Raw genomic sequence first — 21,719 nt, 5'->3', positions numbered from 1 at the left:
ATAGGAGAATTTAAGAAACAGTCAACATTTTTGTTCAATAAATTACTTGACAGGGGTTATCCTTATATCTGTTTGAATAAAAAATATATAACTGTGCTCTATTTTTGAATCAAGATTTACTTCTCTATAGCACAATGAATAATTCTAATGGTCAGAATGTCATTACTTTTGTGGCCCGTTATTCACCATTGATGCCCCAAGTTCACCAAAATTGTCAGGAAGCACTCTTCACTATTCTCAATCTTGCCATGTTTTATAGGTCAGAAGAGTTGTTTTGCATATAGTAGAATGAAAAAAAATTGTCTCACCAGCATTATTAACTTCAATTGATAATGCAAGAACACATACTTTGCATAAGGACTTACAAATGTTGATCATGCATGTAATTATACTCAAACTAAAGTATTCATTAACCCTGGTGATCAACATGAATATATTTTACATTTCACTAATTGTTCATCTGAATATGTTGTGTATGCAATACTCTGTCCCTGCCCTTTGCCCTATGTAGGGAAGACAAAACCTCCATTGAGAAAACATTCTGCAACAACCAGAAGATTGATGCATCTATTGTTTCACACTGTCTGGCAAACCAGCATCAACTTATATCATTAATATGTTTTGCAATAGATCAAGTTAAAAGACATACAGAGTGGCAACAGGGACAGACTGCTGATTCAAATGGAATGGAGATGGATTTCTTGCTTGAACAGTGTTGAACCAGCAAGATTACATTCTCCAAATGAGTGGTCTTCATTTTTTGGTTGACTGTCAAACTATAAAGGATATTATAAACTTTAATGATCACTTGTACAAGAACAGGTATGAATATAATCCATGAAGTGTATATTCAAGCTGTTTTACTCACTGGTCTTAGATATTTCAATGATCACGTGTCAACTACATGATTCTGAGTTTTGGCTGAAAACTAAGGCGTAAGCCAGCAGAGCAGAATCTCTCCAAAAGACAAGATTCTTAAACTAAAAAATTTCAACAAAATGAATGTTCTGAAATAAAATTTGTTTTTCTAAGGGGATTTTTAGACTGATGACTGTATCAAGTGTGTGTTATGTCTTAGTGCCAGCATTTGCACACTGTCATTTCCGAGATCTTGTCTCTTTTTTTTTTCCTGTATCAATATTCAGCCCTATATTAATTATTTGTCACAATTATTTAAAGCATTTAGGTGAAGACTTTTTATGCAATGTTTGCATGCATGTCTTCATTTACCACTTTTTTAAATGGATTTATCCATGACTCCAGCTCCAGCCTTCCTTCAGTACCAGCCGCGTCTCCAGTTCCAGCTCTTGCCTTCCTCTGGTCTAGTCCTTGTCTCACCGCCTGTGCTATCCTTGACTCTAGCCCCTGCCGGCCAACAGAACTTGCAAGCTCAACCTGATGGCTGGTCAGGCAGAAGACCTCACTTTGCCCTGCCCTGAAGTCCTGTGCTGTCCCTGTAGGGGAAATCCAGAGAGTCCCCCAGTCACGACATTCCCTTTTTTATGCTGTTTTCTCTCATCTTGGTTGTGTTGAAAGGGCTGCGGTCTAGAGGTGTGGGGGTTTGTCTTTTTTCACATATGAGAGCACCCACTAGAGGCTGCCTTTTGGAGAAGAGTTCAAGGGCTTATAGGTAGAATTATGGGTGTTGATTTTCCACTCATGCCAAAGCTTTGTTGGGAAGCTTCTTCACTGCCTACATCAAAAGAATTCTGGCTGACCATTTGCTGCATGCAGGTAAGTTCATAATTGATTTATTGTGGAAGTCAGCACCGTCTCTTGAGGTTTGACATAAACAAATTTTACAAATAATATCCAAAAGATCCTCACCAAGTGAGTACTATATACTATACACCAAATGTTCACCCGGTATCTGTTTTAATGTTTAATTACAAAAGGCAATTTCCTGTGTAGCCATTCAGCAACCTTAATGTTATAATCAATCACTACTGTATTTAATAAAATAATTGAGGATGATGGGTAATTGTTTCATATATTTAAAGTCACCATCCAGGTGCCATATTAGTGCTGTAATCATTAACAACCAACCACCGTCCAATTTTTAATCAAACTGCTGTTTTTATTTTTTATTTTTTGTTTTTTTATTTTAAAATTGCTATAATGAAACACAGGAATCCACCCGTTCCTTTCTACTCAATTTGTATATTGATGTTTTCAAATGTCTAATAAAGGATTCTCTCTGTGACTAGCACTTTTTCCAATTAAATATTTGTTTTAAAGCCGTCAAGATGCCGCTGCTTTTTACTTAGCTTTGCAAGAATGTCTCTTATACTCCCGACTTGCGCAAGTTTCGACAAGATGTCTTCCTCAGGGTGCATTCATTCTCTTATTCGATAATCTCTTCAATGATCGAGCACCGCAGAAAGTGGAAATCGATCATTGAAGAGGAAAGTGGAAATCGATCATTGAAGAGATTATCGAATAAGAGAATGAATGCACCCTGAGGAAGACATCTTGTCGAAACTTGCGCAAGTCGGGAGTATAAGAGACATTCTTGCAAAGCTAAGTAAAAAGCAGCGGCATCTTGACGGCTTTAAAACAAATATTTAATTGGAAAAAGTGCTAGTCACAGAGAGAATCCTTTATTAGACATTTGAAAACATCAATATACAAATTGAGTAGAAAGGAACGGGTGGATTCCTGTGTTTCATTATAGCAATTTTAAAATAAAAAACAAAAAATAAAAACAGCAGTTTGATTAAAAATTGGACGGTGGTTGGTTGTTAATGATTACAGCACTAATATGGCACCTGGATGGTGACTTTAAATATATGAAACAATTACCCATCATCCTCAATTATTTTATTAAATACAGTAGTGATTGATTATAACATTAAGGTTGCTGAATGGCTACACAGGAAATTGCCTTTTGTAATTAAACATTAAAACAGATACCGGATAAACAAATTTTAGACATTGCTATAATAGAGAAACTAACTTACACAATCTGGATCTGTATGAGAAGATATTGGGAATATTAGAATGGCAGAGCTTAATAGCAATGCTACAAGACTCTAGGGTTTTGATTCTATCTGCAAAGCTTCCAAGACTCCCTCTTTGGTGTGGGGTTTCAAGCCAACTGTTCAGACTGACTCTTTCTTGTTGGGAAATCCTGTCTTTATGTAAGTGCTATGTTATGTTATGTTATGTATGGCACTTTCTGAGTAGTGTGGTGCTTTTTGCTAAATACACACGTATCATTTGAAAATACATCTATTAAAATGCACTTACATGTGTAAAACCTATCGACAGTTCAATAGCCTATATTGTAGCAATTTTCAAAAGCTCAATTACACATATAAAACCCAGTTTTAAGCACATAAATCCTTTTGAAAATGACCCTTCAGGTCATGATTCCCTCTGAGTTTTAGTATCTCAAAATACAGAATAGAATACTGCAAAGATAGCTATTAGAAATGATCAATTCAATATAGTTTAAGTTACACCAAACCTTCAGGTTGTAAAGATTCTCTGATCCTCCTTCTTCCCTCCAAACTCTGGGCTGAGCATGCTACCTCAACATCACTCTGAGGATGGGATGGCATGGCACAAACAGTATCCCGAGCCACTAATTCAACTAGAATCCCTTACTTGACAACAGCTCTTACTGCTGAGCCACTATGCTGACAAGCAGCCACTATGCTGACAAGCAGCTTCTGCTCACTTCATCTGTTTCTTTGAGTTAGCTCATTTGCTTCTTTAATGCACTTTGGTACATTTGCCCCAGTTTTGTTTGCTGCAACCAAAACACTTGTGCATCAGAAGGAACAGTGAGCAGGGGACTGGTATTAGCAAAGGGCTTAATAATAAAAGCAATAATGGATTATTCTTAACCGTGATCACTGAATCAGCATTGTTTAGTAACCTCTCTATCAGGCCTATCCTGTAAAGTGCAGCCGCGTTTACCCTGCTCCTAAGCCGCTTTTTACTCACGTTCCGGCCGCGTTAGCCCTTCCTGCGATCCCGAATCCCCTTTAACCTACTCCTACCGCGTCCTAAATTCCCCGGGCAACCCCTTCCGCCCGCGGCATGTATATTGCATGCAAACGAGCGAATTAGCTCGATATTGCATGCAATCGAGCGAATTAGCTATTCCCTAGCACCCCGTAACCCGCGCCCCGACTATCGCTAGTTTTCCCTGCCGTTTTGTCGCGCGTTTAACCTGCAAACTTACCGCCTACCCTGACCCCTGCGGTAGAGGCAGGGGTCAGGGTAGGTGGCAAGCTTTCCCCCAGCCCCCGCTCACCTGCCCCGGCCGCGATCATGGGTGCCTGTCTCCGTGGCAGCCCCAGTCCTCTCCCCTGCTCCCGAAGCCAAAAAAAAAAGCGAAAAAAACGTTGCAGCCCCCCTCCGATGTCCGGAGGGGGGCTGCAACGTTTTTTTCGCTTTTTTTTTGGCTTCGGGAGGAGGGGAGAGGACTGGGGCTGCCACGGAGACCGCTTTCCCCCCGTGCAAGTAAGTTGCTTCGCCGCTTCAGTTCTTCCCTCCTCCCGAAGCTGCTTTTTCAGCCTTGCTCCGGGAGGAGGGAAGAATAGACACTGACAGCGGCGAAGCGAAAAAAAACCAAAAGCAATTTTGGTTTTTTTTCAAAAAGCTAAAAGTAAGTTGCTTCGCTGTCAGTGTCCCCCCTCCTCCCGGAGCAAGGCTGCTTTTCGCGCCCTGCTCCGGGAGGAGGGAAGAGTGAAGCGGCGAAGCGACTTACTTTTTGCTTTTGGTTTTTTAGCTTCCTGGTATCTGTCATTTCAAATGACATTTGAAATGACAGATACCAGCGTGGCGTGAAGCCTTAGGCCCGCGCACCCAGGATACTGTATAGGCGCTCTATCCAGTAAAATGGGTTGCGCGGGCCTAAGGCTTTTCGGACGCGGTTTACATTTACATATAATTAGTGTTCAGGATCGAGCGGTAGGTGAGCTGCACTGTGCGGGCGGTAACCGCGGGTGCCGTAGGCACTAACGCAGCTCTTCCTACCGCTTGGTACTGGATAGACCTGTATGTGAGAAGTGCAGCCGCCCATGCTATGCATATACTAGATCAGGGATGTACTCTGTCATTCTGTCCTCTTCACCTTCTAATGATATAAAAGAATATGCATCCCACTCTTACCGTACACCAACTTGGGATTCTGGCATTTCAGCTCCTGCACTATATCCACCACCATCGCTAGGAAGGATTTGTCTCTGGTGTAACCTTTAGAAAAGAGAAGGAAATAAAATAAAACTAGTAGACTGGGCCAGAGTTAATATCAAGATAAAAGAGAGAGCCTGATGCAGTAAGACATGAGTAAACAATGTGCACTGAATTTCAGCACACATTTTCTTTACTCACACATTAAAAATCAGAGTTGCTTACCTGTAACAGGGGTTCATCAAGGACAGTAAGATTTCAGTTCTAACATACGGATAACATCATCCAATGGAGCTCTGCCTGGAACTTTTATATCAAAGTTCTTCACGCATATCCAGCATAGCTCTCTGCTTCAACGGCAGGGGAGTAGAAAAACTGATACTACACGCATATCCAGCATAGCTCTCTGCTTCAACGGCAGGGGAGAAGAAAAACTGATACTACACGCATATCCAGCATAGCTCCCTGCTTCAACGGCAGGGGAGAAGAAAAACAACCAATAAGGGCTGAATAACACAGTCTGGGTAAAACAAATAAGCATGGGTGTAGCTTGCTTATTGCGGCGGTTACTTCCCCTACTACCCATAACTAATCAAGCTTGATATTTCACTTGGTTGCAGCTCCATCACTGCTCTCTACATTAATGGTGGGGGTGGAAGGGAAATAGAACCAAAGAGCTAAGAGAAACAGATAAGTATGAGAAAAAAATGTGAAGCTTGCTGGGCAGACTGGATGGGCCGTTTGGTCTTCTTCTGCCGTCATTTCTATGTTTCTATGTTTCTATAAAGTTTCTAAAATCTTGACTATGCCTCATTGGGCATGCCCAGAATGCCACTATACCAGGCATCCACGTGGGGGGCGGGCAGGTTTTGTGAGGCTGATATCCGTCCTTGGAGAAAACCTGTTATTTATTTATTTTTTATTTATTTAACGATTTTATATACCGACGATCGTTGGGAACATCTCACCGGTTTACATGACAACGGAATGCAGCGAACAGGCTTTACATAAAAACAAGGAACTGAATAAATAACCATAAACATGTGAGGAAAGTTTCAGACTAACAAGGCGTCATGACGGGGAGGAATAACAATTTTGTACAAGAGGAGAACTGGGTAATAAACTATGAAGGGTAAATGTTTTATACAAAAGGAGAACAAATTAAGCAAAGTACAGGTTACAGGTTACAGGTTACAGGTAAGCAATTGTTTTCTCCAAGGAGAAACAGGATGGCAGATCTCAAATGTCAGAAATCCATAGCTACATACTGTCCTGAACAAAAAAAAAGGAGTAAACAACAACTATGTGCTAATGGTTAGAACAATAATATTTTTTGTTGGAAACGAGCCAGGAACATAAACAATGAACCTTTGGAGGAACTACAGTTGGGTTCTACCGGCACGGTTAAAATGTGAGGTGAAAGAGGCTATTTTTGCCAAAAACAATCTTTCAAAAATTTGAAGAAGGATCTATATGAAAAAAATAGGAAAAAGCATAAGCACTGTCAAGTTAAATGTAAAATATTGATAAGGCAGGCTAAGAGAGAATTTGAAATTAAGTTGGCCATAGAGGCAAAAACTCATAATAAAAACTTTTAAAAATATATCCGAGGCAAGAAACACATGAGGGAGTCGGTTGTACCGTTAGATGACAAAAGGGTTAAAGGGGCTCTTAGGGAAATTAAGGCCATCAGAGAAAGAATAAATTATTTCTTTGCTTCTATGTTTACTAATGAGGATGTTGGGGAGATACCAGTTCCAGAGATGGTTTTCAAGGGTGATGAGTCAGATAAACTGAACCAAATTACTGTAAACCTGGAAGATGTAGTAGACCAGATTGACAAACTAAAGAGTAGCAAATCACTGGACCAGATGGTATGCATCCCAGGATTCTGAAGGAACTAAAAAATGAAATTTCAGATATATTAGTTAAAATTTGTAACGTAATATTAAAATTATCCATTGTACCTGAAGACTGGAGGGTGGCCAATGTAACCCCAATATTTAAAAAGGGCTGCAAGGGCAATCCAGGAAACTATAGACCAGTGAGCCTGACTTCAGTGCCAGGAAAATAGTGGAAACTATTTTAAAGATCAAAATCACAGAGCATATAGAAAGACATTGTTTAATGGAACACAGTCAGCATGGATTTACCCAAGGAAAGTCTTGCCTCACCAATCTGCTTCATTTTTCTGAAGGGGGTTAATAAACATGTGGATAAAAGGGAACTGGTAAATGTAGTGTATTTGGATTTTCAAAAGACATTTGACAAAGTCCCTCAGGAGAGGCTTCTAAGGAAACTAAAAAGTCATGGGATAGGAGGCGATGTCTTTTCGTGGATTACAAACTGGTTAAAAGACAGAAAACAGACAGTAGTATTAAACGGTCAATTTTCTTAATGGAAAAGGGTAAACAGTGGAGTGCCTCAGGGATCTTTACTTGGACAGGTGCTTTTCAATATATTTATAATTGATATGGAAAGGAATACGATGAGTGAGGTAATCAAATTTGCAGATGATACAAAATTATTCTGAGTAGTTAAATCACAAGCGGATTGTGATGCATTGTAGGCGGACCTTGCAAGACTGGAAGATTGAGCATCCAGATGGCAGATGAAATTTAATGTGGACAAGTGCGAGGTGTTGCATATAGGGAAAAATAACCCTTGCTGTAGTTACATGATGTTAGGTTCCACATTAGGAGTTACCACTCAGGAAAAAGATCTAGGCATCATAGTGGATATAACATTGAAATAATCGACTCAGTGTGCTGCGGCAGTCAAAAAAGCAAACAGAATGTTAGGAATTATTAGGAAGGGAATGGTGAATAAAACAGAAAATGTCATAATGCCTCTGTATTGCTCCATCGTGAGACCGCACCTTGAGTACTGTGTACCTTTCTGGTCACCACATCTCAAACAAGATATAGTTGCACTGGAGAAGGTTCAGAGAAGAGTGACCAAAATGATAAAGGGGATGGAACAGCTCCCCTATGAGGAAAGGCTAAAGAGGTTAGGGCTGTTCAGCTTGGGGAAGAGAAAGCTGACAGGGGATATGATAGACGTCTTTAAAATCATGAGAGATCTAGAATGGGTAGATTTGAATCGGTTATTTACTCTTTCGGATAATAGAAGGACTAGGGGGCACTCCATGAAGTTAGCAAGTAACATTTAAAAGTAATCGGAGAAAATTCTTTTTCACTGAACGCACAATTAAGCTCTGGAACTTGTTACCAGAGGATGTGGTTAGTGCAGTTAGTATAGCTGTGCTTACAAAAAGGTTTGAATAAGTCCATTAACTGCTTTTAATCAAGTTGACTTAGGAATACCCACTGCTTTTACTGGCATCAGTAGCATGGGATCTACTTAGTGTTTGGGTACTTGCCAGGTACTTTTAGCCTGGATTGGTCACTGTTGAAAACAGGATGCTGGACTTCATGGACCCTTGCTTCAACCCAGTATGGCAAATTCTTATGTTTTTAAAACAGATTCCATAGGACACACTAGCCAAACATACTGTTGTATCGGGAATCCTGTCCAAAGAATAGTATGATGTGAATTTTTGGAAACTCTACATCATAGCCTTGCTGATCTGCTCCATAGAAACCGATCTTAGGTGGGTCACCAATGCTGCCATAGCCAAGACATAATGAGTATTGACATGAACTACCAGATTTGGTCCCACCTGGGCATAAAAGGAGGAGATTAAATCTGCTAGCCAATTAGAAAAAGTCTGGCAATGGTAATCCCAGTTTATTGGTGGCAAAAGAAACAAAAAGCTGGGTAGACTTACTATGGGCTTCAGTCTTCTCTAGGATGAATGCCAAAGGCTCTTTTGCAATTCAAACTGTACAATGCTTGTTCACCTTGGTGGACATGTGGCCTGGGAAAGAAGGTTGGAAAAACAATTGACTAATTAATACAGAATTCCGACATCACTTTAGGCATATGCTTAGAATTGGCGCATAGAAGCACCCTATCATAATGAAACTTGGTATAAAATGGATAAGTTACTAGAGTCTGGAGCTCACTGACCCTGTGCACTGAAATGAGGGCCACCAAAAACACAACCTTCCAAGTCAGGTACTTCAGGTCACAGGACCACAGTGGCTCACAGGTAGTTTTCATCAGCTGGGTCAGAATCACTTTGCAGTCCCAAGACACAGTGGAAGGCTTGATGGGAGCATTCAGATGAAGCAGCCCCACATGAACCAGACAACCAAAGGCTGTAAAAAAATGAGTTTATTTTCTACATTTTGTCAATAGATGCCAATTGCACCGAAGGGAGCTTTTATGGATTTGGTCTTGAGACCTGACTCAAAGAGATGCAGGCAAAGGCATCTGAGGCTAATTTGCCCCAGGCTCTTTTCCTAGAATAGAAAAGTAGAACCTTTCTGTTCTGAGGTCTTACAAACAGATTCACCACAGGTGTATCCTACTCATGAAATATCCTGCTACCCCCCCCCCCCCCCCCCATCCAAGGGTTCCAGGATCCAGCAGTTTGCCCTTCAAGCCATTCTCTGTTTGCTAGATGCATGGTCCTGAACTCCATCCTCTGAAACACGGCCCAGTCCTACATCTGGACAGTCTCCTGAGACAGGATGTACAATCCCTTGCCTCCCTACTCGATGTAGAGCATTGCAAATTGGATTTCTGTTTTGACCACAACAACATTGTTGACCAATCAATCAAAAAAAGCCTATAGAGTGTACTGTATCACCCTTAGCTTTAGGAAGTTATCTGATGATACTTCTCCTGAGCAGACCATAGGCCTTGGACGCAGAGCCCCTCTACATGGGCTCCCCAACCTAGGTTGGATGCATCCATGGCAAAAATGTTAACTGGAGAAATCTGAAAAGGGATACCTGGTCAGACTGGAATTCTCCTGCCACCAGAGTCCCTGAGTAGTTGAGTAAATGGATGCTTTTGTGCAGATCCTGGGTGTCCTGTAGCCACTGTAATCTGAAGCTCCATTATGATCTCTTCATGTGGAGATATGACAAGAAAGTTACATGGACAATTGAAGCCATAAGGTCCAACATCCTCAACATGTCCCATGTTGTCTGCTGACCCAGCTAGATCCTTTCCTCTGCGGATATCCAGGTGATAGCCCCTTGTTGTGGAAGGAAGGCTATTGCTTCAGTAGGTCTAGCTGAACTCTGGTAAAATCCAATTGAGATGACAGGCTCAAGTGGGATTTGGGGTAGTTGATGACAAATCCTAGTAACTCCAACACCTGGAAGGTTTTGCACATTGATTCTGTGGCTTCGCCTGTGATGTAATCTTGATCAGCAAATCATCCAGATAGGGAGCGACATGAACACCCAGTTTGTGTAGTACTCTACCACCACAGCAAGACATTTGTGAAGACATGTGGGACTGATGCTAGACCAAAAGGCAGTACATGATACTAAAGGTGGTGGTCTCCCATTACAAACCTGAGTTAATTCCTGTGACATGGTAAACTCTCTATATGGATGTAAAAATCCTTGAGAATGAGAGAGCAAAGCGAGTGTCCTTTTTGAAGAAAGGAAATTAAAGGGTCCAGATAAACCATCCTGATATTTCCCTTTTCATAAACTTGTTAAAGGCCCTTAGGTCTAGGATAGGATGGAGTCCTCCTGATTTCTTTGGAATCAGGGAATAGAATCCCTACCCTTTTCCCCTAGTGGAATGGTTTTGACTGCACTGGCCTGCAGGAGGGAGGACAGCTCCTTTTGCAGCACTTCCTGATGTGGCAAGTGACCCGAGCTGGGGTTTGAGGAGCAATTTGGAGAAAGACCCAATAAATGTAATCTGTACCCTTTTCTTATGTTCAAAATTACACTGGACCAATGGTTTATATAAAACCTCCAGCACAGGTATAAGGATGCAGACCTTGCTCTTTGTGATCCAGGCAAAACCCCATTCAGGTATTGACTGGGGTGCTGGCTGTGGCTTAGGGGCCCACTATTGTTGAGAGTGGGCACAAAGGGTCTGCTGAATATGGAATCAAGGAGGCAGAGGATAGCACCTTATTGGCTGGAAAAAGTGCCTTCTCTGTCCATTCTCGAGTACCTCCTGGAAGAGAAGGGTGGGTCTGGAGTGGCTGTAAAGCATACTTATTGTTCATGGATCTGCAGTACCGCTTTGTTCATCATATCTCCAAAGAGATTCTCTCCAATTAATCTCTCCAATGAATCTTTGCTGGACCTTGGGTCGCAGGTCGGAGATCCACAGCCAGGCAAGTATATGGGTTCCAATCCCCACAGCAGAGACTGAATGTTTTCAAATATCAAAAGTCGAATGGATCATGTGTTTTTTGCACTCCACTCCCTTCTCCACTAGTAATTGGAGGTTTCATGCTGTTCTTGAGGAAGCTGCTTCAGCCACCTCCTGCAACTGCTTCAATAAGTCCCACATATACTGGCCCATAAAGAGGTGGTTGGAAGCTATGCAGGCATTTAGCATAGTTCTCTAAAACATTTCCTCCCAAGACTGTACAGAGTTCTAGTTTCTTGGCTCTTTTGAGAGCAGATTTGACCACCATAGACTGGTGCGGTGGCTGCCTCTTTTCAAACCCAGGAGCCTTCTGGGCAAGATAAATCTCACCTGCCTTCTTGTTAATGGGAAAACACACATCCTCATCTGCACCTTCTGAAGGAGGTTGTGAACTGGGAATCCTCCATGAACTGTAGGATGTCCAGCATCTTATTTCTGGTCTCATCTTCTATCAGTAAAGTAAATGGAATGGCCTCCCCCATTTTCAAACAAAGCCAATGGAGAGGTCCTCAAAAAGGATTTCCTCCATTCTAGGGAAGGAGAAGGTTCAGAGGGGAGACCCATTGAATCCTCACCATCAGACATTATTAGATCTGTAGCTGTACCACAGGAAAATTCAGAGTCAGACCCTGACTGGTAGGCCAATGGGGGAAGACCCAAACATTGTCTGCCCTGCGACATGGCCTCAGAGAGTGAAGCACTTAACAGCTGAGGCCTGGAATCCAAGGAACTCTGGTGCCTCCTCTCCTGATGGGCTGGAGATCACCACTGGGGCAGCTGCCGTTGACATTTATTCCCTTCCAGAAACTGGCATAGAAGCTGGGACCAGCACTAGTGCTAGGCCACCAGAGCAGCAGCTCTACTTCAGACCATGATGACCCTGATGCCTTCAATGCTGGAGCACCGAGGTCTCACAGTGCCTTTTCCAAGGCTGGCTGTATCTTCTTGTACAGCTCCTCCTGGAATATAGCTGATGGCAATACTGACTGGCATGTCTTCCTGGGAGATGTTTATCAGTGGCTGACACCTGAACCTCTGGAGACTGATTCTGTTCTCGGGCCATGAATGAGGATGAGCTCTCTCCACAAGACTGTTTACAGGGCTTCTCAGTCATAGCCAGACCCTTCATGCCAGCACTGAGCACTAATAGAGATTGATACCAGTGCTTCTTCGCCTTCACTTGATGTTCAGCATCAGAACTCTTTGATGTCAGAGTCAAAGAGGTGAAAGCAAATGTCTTCTTCCAGTGGGAAGAAGCAGGAGATGGCCGTTTCTCTGGTTTCTACAGATGCCCGATGTTGAGGAAGTAAAATGCCCACTTGATGCGGATGCCATCACCGGCGTCCAATGCAACTCCTGGATCCCTCAATGTCAATGTCTCCAATGCCAATGGGTCTATCTATGGTGGGGATGGAAGGAAATTAGAATCAAAAAGTTACCAATAAGGGCCCTGAAGGAATTTGGAATCAAAAAGTTACCAATAAGGGCCCTGAACTCAGCGGTCAGGGTAACAGAAAGGTATGGGAAAATAAGTGTGAGAGCTTGCTGGGCAGACTGGATGGGCCTGTTGGTCTTCTTCTGCCGTCATTTCTATATTTCTATATGTTATGTCATTTCATTTCATTTCTATCTTTTGGTGTCCAAAGTGCTTGTCCATTAGCTCTAGATAGAACCACTGTCCTTTTGAAGTCAAGGCTGCACACAGACAACACCTCAGGATGTTATGCAATCCCCCAGGCACAGGATACATCTATCATGGGGATCTGGTACCAAGGGGGCATTGCTGGATGCAGCTGGTTTGATTAGCTATGGAACACTGGAAAAGCAGAAAAGTAAAGTTGAACTTGATGACTGCAAGATGTTTGATGCACATCGATGCATCGGTCAAGCAAAGGAATGAAACAAAAACTTAGAAAAACTACTAAAATATCTACCTAAGGAACTGAGAGGAAGAGAAACAAGATCACAGGATCCCACAAAAAATGAATATGCAAATTTTTACCAGAGAAAAGCAACTGAAAAACCTGCCTAGGGAACTAACAGAAAGTGAAACAAGACCACAGAACCCAGTGACAAACTTGCAAATTTTACTGAAGAAAAAGACTATGACAAACAGAAGAGTGAGGAACCATGACTGGTGGGCTCTGCAGAAGAGGCTCAAGGGGCCTCCATGTAGGCACATGGTATAATGGCATGCTAGGCACGCCCAGTGAGGCACAATCAAATTTCTAGAAACTTTGGCATAAAGGTTCCAAGCCAGGCTCCATTGGATGATGTCAACCACTTGTGAGGACTGCCTCAGACATAGTATTACTAGATTGAAAGGAGACTATCAATGTGTGGAGAAAGATGAGAAAAAAGCAGAAATATTAAATACTTCAGTTTGGTGTTCACTAAAGACCATGAAAGAGGACTGCTGCTAGTTGGCAAAAGCACAGGTGGGTATAGGGAGATACCACCCCATTTACAGAAGAACAAGTGGGTGGAAATAACAAAGCTGAAAGAAGACAAGGCCATGGGGACAGATGAGATACATCTCAGAACAATAAGGAAGCTCAGAGCGATTGTATTTATTTATTTATTTTGGATTTTTATATACCGAAGTTCTTGTAGGAAATACACATCAATCCGGTTTACATGGAACAGAAAAACAGAAACATGCTCAAGGCCTAAGTAGAGGCCCTAGGTTATACATATAACAATAGAACAGGAAAACTCCATAAAACAATTTGAACAGTAATTCAATCTCTCCTAGATATTCAAACATGCCAAGGGGCTATAAATAGAATACAATTAGAAACAATTTGAACAAATTAAATCACATTATACAACAAAATGTAGCGGTTTTCCATAAACGAATGAACGATGTGGTAGAGAGGGAAGCATGTGATAAGAGCGTAAATATGACATGAAATATAGCTGGCATTAGAGAGATAACGGGACTTAAGTAAGTTCCGAGCTGAGGGCTGCTGATGGAGAGTTCGAGCTACTGCTTGACTAGGAATTCAAATTTAGTAGGGAGGGATACTAAATAATGGAGTGCGAAGATGGGGTGGAGATATCCAATTGTATTTTGCTTAATAGATGCTGCCAGTATTGTTGAAGGGCCTGTTCAGTAAATCCTTGGAGACAGAGGGTTGATGCAAAATTGGAGAAGGGCAGTTGTGGTCCTGCTTCACAAGCATGATAGCAGAAGGAGGTCAGTTAGCCTTACCTCAGTGGGGAAAGATTAATAAGGACCCTGCTAAAGGAAAGGACCACGAAGTTATCTACAATCCAGTGGAATGCAGGATCCGAAGCAAACAGTTTCACCACAGGAAGATTGTGTCAAATGAATCTGAAAGATATTTTGACTGTGTGACTACAGAATTACATCAAAGATGAGCACTTGATGCAATTTACTTGGATTGCAGCAAAGCTTTTGACATGGTCTTACATAGGAGGATCATGAATAATGACAGTGGGAAGTGGTAAATGGAAGGAGAGAAGGATGATAAGTGGAGTGCCTCAGGGATTGGTTCTGGGGCCAGTCCTGTTCAATATCTCTGTAAGTGATAATGTGAAAGTGTTAGAAGGAAAAAAGTGTGTCTTTTTTGCAGATGACATTAAGATGTGCAATACAGTGGACACCCTTGAAGGACTATGGAGAATGAGAAGTGATCGAAGAAAGCTTGAGGAATGGTTAAAGTTTGGCAGTTGGGATTCAATGTCAAAAAGTGCACCAATTCTGACAGCACTTCACTGGCTACCCATCAACGCACGGATTGCATACAAATCAATGACTATCATCCACAAAATCCTAAATAATGATAATCAAGGTCTTAACTCACTAAACATAATCCCTCAAAAGCCTGCAAGAAACCTACGATCCAATAACTCTGGTTACCTAATCATCCCCCCTGTCAAGGATGCACATCTAGCAACCACAAGAGAAAGAGCCTTCTCAATTGCCTCACCCAAAATGTGGAATACCCTACCTAAATTCTTACGAATTCAACACGACCTAAAAACATTCAAAAAGGACCTAAAAACAATATTGCTCCGCAAGTTCCTCACTGACTTTCAACCATCTAATCATACCGACTTTCAACTGAACTCCCAATTGCTTACCCCATAATTCACCCCTATTCCCCCTATTCCTACTTCCCCTCCCCCTCTATCCTAATATTATCTCATTCTGGACTCGATATCCATTTTGCTGATACTGTTTAATGATTCAATTGTTTCTATACTACTACCCATTTGTTAAGAATCTGTTTACTGTTCTTACTAATGCTCAGTTACAAGATATTGTACACTTTTGTAAACAGTTATGATGGCTCAACTGAATAACGGTATATAAAACTCATCAAATAAATAAATAAATAAATAAATAAATTAAAGAGTAATATTCCAAAGCAGATGTAAGTCTTAGGGGGAAAAAAAGACTGATATGCACAGACTAGGAGAGAGAACTTGGAGTGATAACGTCTGATAATCTGAAGGCAACAAAGCAATGCAAAAAGGTGGTGACTCAGACCGGACACATGCTGGACTGTATAGAGAGAGCATAATCAGCAGGAAAAAGGAAGTGATAATGCCCCTGTACAGATCATTGGTGAGGCTTCACCTAGAGTACTGTGTTCAGTTCTGGAGACCATATCTCAAAGAAGATAGGGATAGAATAGCAGCAGTCCAGAGAAAGGCAACCAAAATGGTGCAGGGTTTGTACCAAAAGATAAATTGAAATGAGACTTTAGGACCTAAACATGTATATTCTAGAGAAGAGGAGAGCTGGGGGATATGATACAGATCTTTCAGTTCTTGAAGGTTATTAATAATGCACAAGAATCAAACCTTTACTGACAGGAAGGAAACTGTAGACCTAAGGGTCTACAGTTTTTTTTGGGTCTACTCCCAAGGAGTAGACCCAAAAATAACATCAAACATTTTTTTCACAGAAGCGGAGGTAGATGCATGGAATACGCTCCTGGAAGAGATTATGAAGTAAAAAATGGTAACAGAATTCATAATGGCACAGGATAAACAGAGAATCCCAAATGCCAGAGAACTGAAATAAAGAAATAGGGTAACATGTAGGATCTTTTGGAGAAATATTTTTGCATGGGGATAACATGCACAGAGAGTGAAGTTGCTTACCTATAATCTGTGTTCTCCATGGACAGCAAATAAATCAGCCACACAAGTGGGCGACATCGACCGACTGTGCCAACGCACAGAAGAGCTCTCTCATAGCCCAGAAGAAATAAAAATATTCTTCTGAGCATGCATGAGAGTTCCTGTGCTGACGCTGCAATGTCAGCTACTTCAGTAATTTATAAACTGAACTTCAACTTTGGGAGGTAGGAGGGATTGTATGGCTGATTTGTTCTGCTGTCCATGGAGAACACCTATTAAAGGTAAACAACTTGGTGGAGGTGAAGCAAGATGGCCATGTAATAGGAGACGCTGAAGTTGCTGCTGCGGCTGTTTGTTTTTTCTCTGAATTTCCTTATTCCATGGTGCCTAAAAGGAAGGGAAAGGTTCATATTTACCCCCGCCCCCTCCCTCCCACACACACATCCGTTTATCTTCTATGGCACCTTTGCTTCTCCTTCCCCTGATTCTTCAAGCGGTTTGGTTCCCATTGAAAGTGCCAGTGGAGGAGCGCTGGCCTCTCCAGGGAGAGAGGTTTCTCTCAGCCCCCGTGCTCAGGACTCTCTGCCGGCACCTAGACATGAAGCTCCCTCGTCGATCATAGCGTGCAGAATGATGATCTACTTGTAGCACAGGAGGGGCCGTCTAGTTTATCGTGTCTGCGCCTTCCCCATCAGTGGAGTCGTTGGTTTCTCCCTCGATGCCTATGTCATCTGTGGATATGCTTGTCCAGGATTTGGGAGCAGGACTGGTATCTTCAATTTCTGTGCCGGCTTCTTCAATCTCTAACATCGGGTGATCATTTCACCCCTCTAACAAAACCAGCAGAAGTTATGCTGGATTCTCTCCGGACTCAATTTCTCATTTGGTCAACATCTGACTGCTCTTTCAAGTAAATTGGATTCTCTCTCTGCTAAATTGGACCCTCTAGTCTCATTTCATGATCTTAAAATACAAGAGCATGACTCTAAAATTGCATCTTTCCAACAAAATCTGGATCAAATGTCTGCCTTACAGTCTAATCCTTTACAAGTCCATGGAGTTCTTTTTAGACAAGTTGAATTTTTGGACAATTCCTGAAGACATCTAAATCTGCATTTCCTTAATTTCTCAAAATTATGGGTGAACTTCCTATAATGACTTTAAAGAGTTATTTTTTTTAGACGTATTAAAACTTTCTTCTGATGATATGCCATCTATAAATAAGGCAATTTTTCTTCCTGTTTCTCAATGTTATAATTCTAATCTATCCTCTTCCAATGTATTTCAACTCCTTGCTACATCAGGATATAAAGTAAAGGAATTTGCCACTCTACTTGTTTCCTTTGTTTTTGATACTGATTTAAGCAAGGTCATACCTCCGTATTTTCAAAACCTTCATTTGGAATTTCATGGCCAGAAGGTCCACATTTTTACTGATTTATCTAGGATCACCCAGGATCACAGGAGAAGGTTTCTTGCCATAAGACACTAGCTTTAGGGGCCTCCTTAATGCTACACTACCCTTGTAAATGCCATGTTAAATTTCATTCCAACACATCTTCTTCTCTCCTGAGCATCTTAGACCCTTTATTGATGCTAGGAAGAATCTGACTTCTCCTGTTCCCTCTGTAGACCAGAAAACCTGATTTGTCTCTGTAAGGGGTTTAGATTTCACTAAGGCTCTTTCATTATGTACATAAGAACATGCCATACTGGGTCAGACCAAGGGTCCATCAAGCCCAGCATCCTGTTTCCAACAGTGGCCAATCCAGGCCATAAGAACCTGGCAAGTACCCAAAAACTAAGTCTACTCCATGTTACCGTTGCTAATAATAGCGGTGGTTATTATCTAAGTCAACTTAATTAATGGCAGATAATGGACTTCTCCTCCAAGAACTTATCCAATCCTTTTTTAAGCACAGCTATACTAATTAATGGCAGATAATGGACTTCTCCTCCAAGAACTTATCCAATCCTTTTTTAAGCACAGCTATACTAACTGCACTAACCACATCCTCTGGCAACAAATTCCAGAGTTTAATTGTGCATTGAGTGAAAAACAACTTTCTCCGATTAGTTTTAAATGTGCCACATGCTAACTTCATGGAGTGCCCCCTAGTCTTTCTATTATCCGAAAGAGTAAAAAACCGATTCACATCTACCCATTCTAGACCTCTCATGATTTTAAACATCTCTATCATATCCCCCCCCTCAGTCGTCTCTTCTCCAAGCTGAAAAGTCCTAACCTCTTTAGTCTTTCCTCATAGGGGAGCTGTTCCATTCCCCTTATCATTTTGGTAGCCCTTCTCTGTACCTTCTCCATCGCAATTATATCTTTTTTGAGATGCGGCGACCAGAATTGTACACAGTATTCAAGGTGCAGTCTCACCATGGAGCTATACAGAGGCATTATGACATTTTCCGTTTTATTCACCATTCCCTTTCTAATAATTCCCAACATTCTGTTTGCTTTTTTGACTGCCGCAGCACACTGAACCAATGATTTCAATGTGTTATCCACTATGACACTTAGATCTCTTTCTTGGGTAGTAGCACCTAATATGGAACTTAACATTGTGTAACTATAGCATGGTTATTTTTCCCTATATGCATCACCTTGCACTTGTCCACATTAAATTTCATCTGCCATTTTGATGCCCAATTTTCCAGTCTCACAAGGTCTTCCTGCAATTTATCACAATCTGCTTGTGATTTAACTACTCTGAACAATTTTGTATCATCTGCAAATTTGATTACCTCACTTGTCGTATTTCTTTCCAGATCATTTATAAATATATTGAAAAGAAAGGGTCCCAATACAGATCCCTGAGGCAATCCACTGCCCACTTCCTTCCACTGAGAAAATTGTCCATTTAATCCTACTCTCTATTTCCTGTCTTTAAGCCAGTTTGTAATCCACGAAAGAACATCGCCACCTATCCCACGACTTTTTATTTTTCCTAGAAGCCTCTCATGAGGAACCTTGTCAAATGCCTTCTGAAAATCCAAGTAAACTACATCTACCAGTTCACCTTTATCCACATGTTTATTAACTCCTTCAAAAAGTGAAGTAAATTTGTGAGGCAAGACTTGCCCTGGGTAAAGCCATGCTGACTTTGTTCCATTAAACCATGTTTTTCTATATGTTCTGTGATTTTGATGTTTAGAACACTTTCCACTATTTTTCCTGGCACTGAAGTCAGGCTAACTGGTCTGTAGTTTCCCGGATCGCCCCTGGAGCCCTTTTTAAATATTGGGATTACATTTGCTATCCTCCAGCCTTCAGGTATAATGGATGATTGTAATGATAGGTTACAAATTTTTACTAATAGGTCTGAAATTTCATTTTTTAGTTCCTTCAGAACTCTGGGGTGTATACCATCCGGTCCAGGTGATTTACTACTCTTCAGTTTGTCAATCAGGCCTACCACATCTTCTAGGTTCACCATCTAGTCTCTGGCTTCCAGGTTAACTAGTTCAAATCTCCTTTCATGCATGAATTATTTTTTCTTTTACAAGGAGATACCCTCTATTCTACCAACATAGTGTCCCTTTAAAACTTTCCAAAATGTATGCCGAAACAAAATACCCACATACTCTGCCTCTATGTAGTTTTATTTATTTGTAAATTCTATCACAACGGTTTACATTGTCATAAAATAAACATAAAACTATACTATAAAAGTCAAGACATTTACAGCGTCATAAAAAAACAAAATAATACCATAAGTACTAATAAAACTTAAAATATCAATTCTAAAATATGAGATATACATCAAATCATAAAAGACATAGAACAATATTTGAAAAAATAAATAAGTATAACAATGCATCAAATATATAAAAAATAAATAGCAAAAAACCCTAAAAAAGCAGGACAATAAAAACTTAATATTAAACATAAAGTTGTAACTGTGTATACCATCTACTTCTGCTGGTTGAACTCCTCATAGGCTTTACGGAAAAGCCAGGTTTTTAGGTCTTTTTTGAAGATTTTATCATTCTGCTGCAATCTGATATTTTCAGGAAGTTAATTCCATTTCATTGGTCCTGCGAGAGATATCGCCCTATTTCTAACCTGCATTAGTTGGGCCGATTTAACTGAAGGAATGGATAGGAAAGCTTTATTACTTGACCTTAGATTTCTTTGGGGGGTATGTATTCTGATAGCGGCATTAAGCCATTCAGTGTCTTCACCATATATTGTCCGGTGTAGTACACAGAGGGTTTTGTATTCATATTGTATGGGTAGCCAATGAAGCGAGATCAAAACTGGTGTAATATGATCATATTTTTTAGTGTTGGTTAGTAGACGAGCTGCTGTGTTTTGGAGAACTTGTAGGGGGTCTAATTATGCTTTTTGGTAATCCTAAAAATAGAGAATTACAGTAATCAATACTGGAGAATAGTAAAACTTGAAGGACTATTCTAAAATTATTTTGGTCCAGTAAAGGTTTTAACTGTTTAAGAGTTTGTAATTTCAGATAGCCTTCTTTAAGTTTCAAATTGATGTGTTTATTAAGACTGAGTTCAGAGTCAGTTAATCACCCCTAAATTTCATGCATGAAGTTTAATTTCAATTTTCGTCTTGTCGTCTTCTGTTAGAAATAAGGGTTTGTTATTGCTGCTACTGTTTCTCCGATCTAGGAATATAATTTCGGTTTTCTCAACATTTAAACTTAATTTCATACTGTTTAATAGTTTTTTAATCATTGCTGGATACATGGCTAACAGTTTAAGAGTTTCTTCTATTGAATTCGTTATAGGAATAAGAATTTGCACGTCATCGGCATAGACATAATGCATGAGACCGAGCCCACTGAGAAAATGGCAAATTGGGATCATGTATACATTAAAAAGAGTAGCTGATAATGAGGAACCCTGTGGGATTCCCATATCTAATTAAATATTTTTTGGAAACAGTGTTATTAATTTTTATCTGAAAGTACCAATTGGAGATATTTGATTCAAACCGTTTGTGTGTGTGTTCTGTTATCCTAATTTCTGTAAGTCTGTCTAGAAGGGTGGAGTGGTTTACCGTATCAAATGCTGTGGATAAGTCTAATACCATTAAAAAGTAATTTTGTCCATTATCAAAACCTCTTAAAATCGTATCGTTTAAAGCAAGTAAAAGGGTCTCTGTACTGTAGTGTTTTCTAAAACCAAACTGAATGGGATATAAAATGTTATTATTTTCA

The 21,719-nt window shown here is 40.7% G+C and overlaps 1 protein-coding gene across 1 annotated transcript in view; it reads right to left on the bottom strand.

The window, feature by feature from the left end:
- Positions 1–21,719, bottom strand: part of PDXK (pyridoxal kinase) — a 178,660-nt gene that overhangs the window by 129,609 nt on the left and 27,332 nt on the right. The window contains exon 4 of the mRNA XM_029578220.1: positions 5,125–5,208. Coding sequence (XP_029434080.1) covers positions 5,125–5,208 — 84 coding nt within the window. The remainder of the gene's footprint in view (positions 1–5,124; positions 5,209–21,719) is intronic.

Source organism: Rhinatrema bivittatum, chromosome 15, assembly GCF_901001135.1.
Source record: "Rhinatrema bivittatum chromosome 15, aRhiBiv1.1, whole genome shotgun sequence".
Lineage (NCBI taxonomy): Eukaryota > Metazoa > Chordata > Amphibia > Gymnophiona > Rhinatrematidae > Rhinatrema > Rhinatrema bivittatum.
This window is presented reverse-complemented; position numbering and strand designations above follow the sequence as displayed.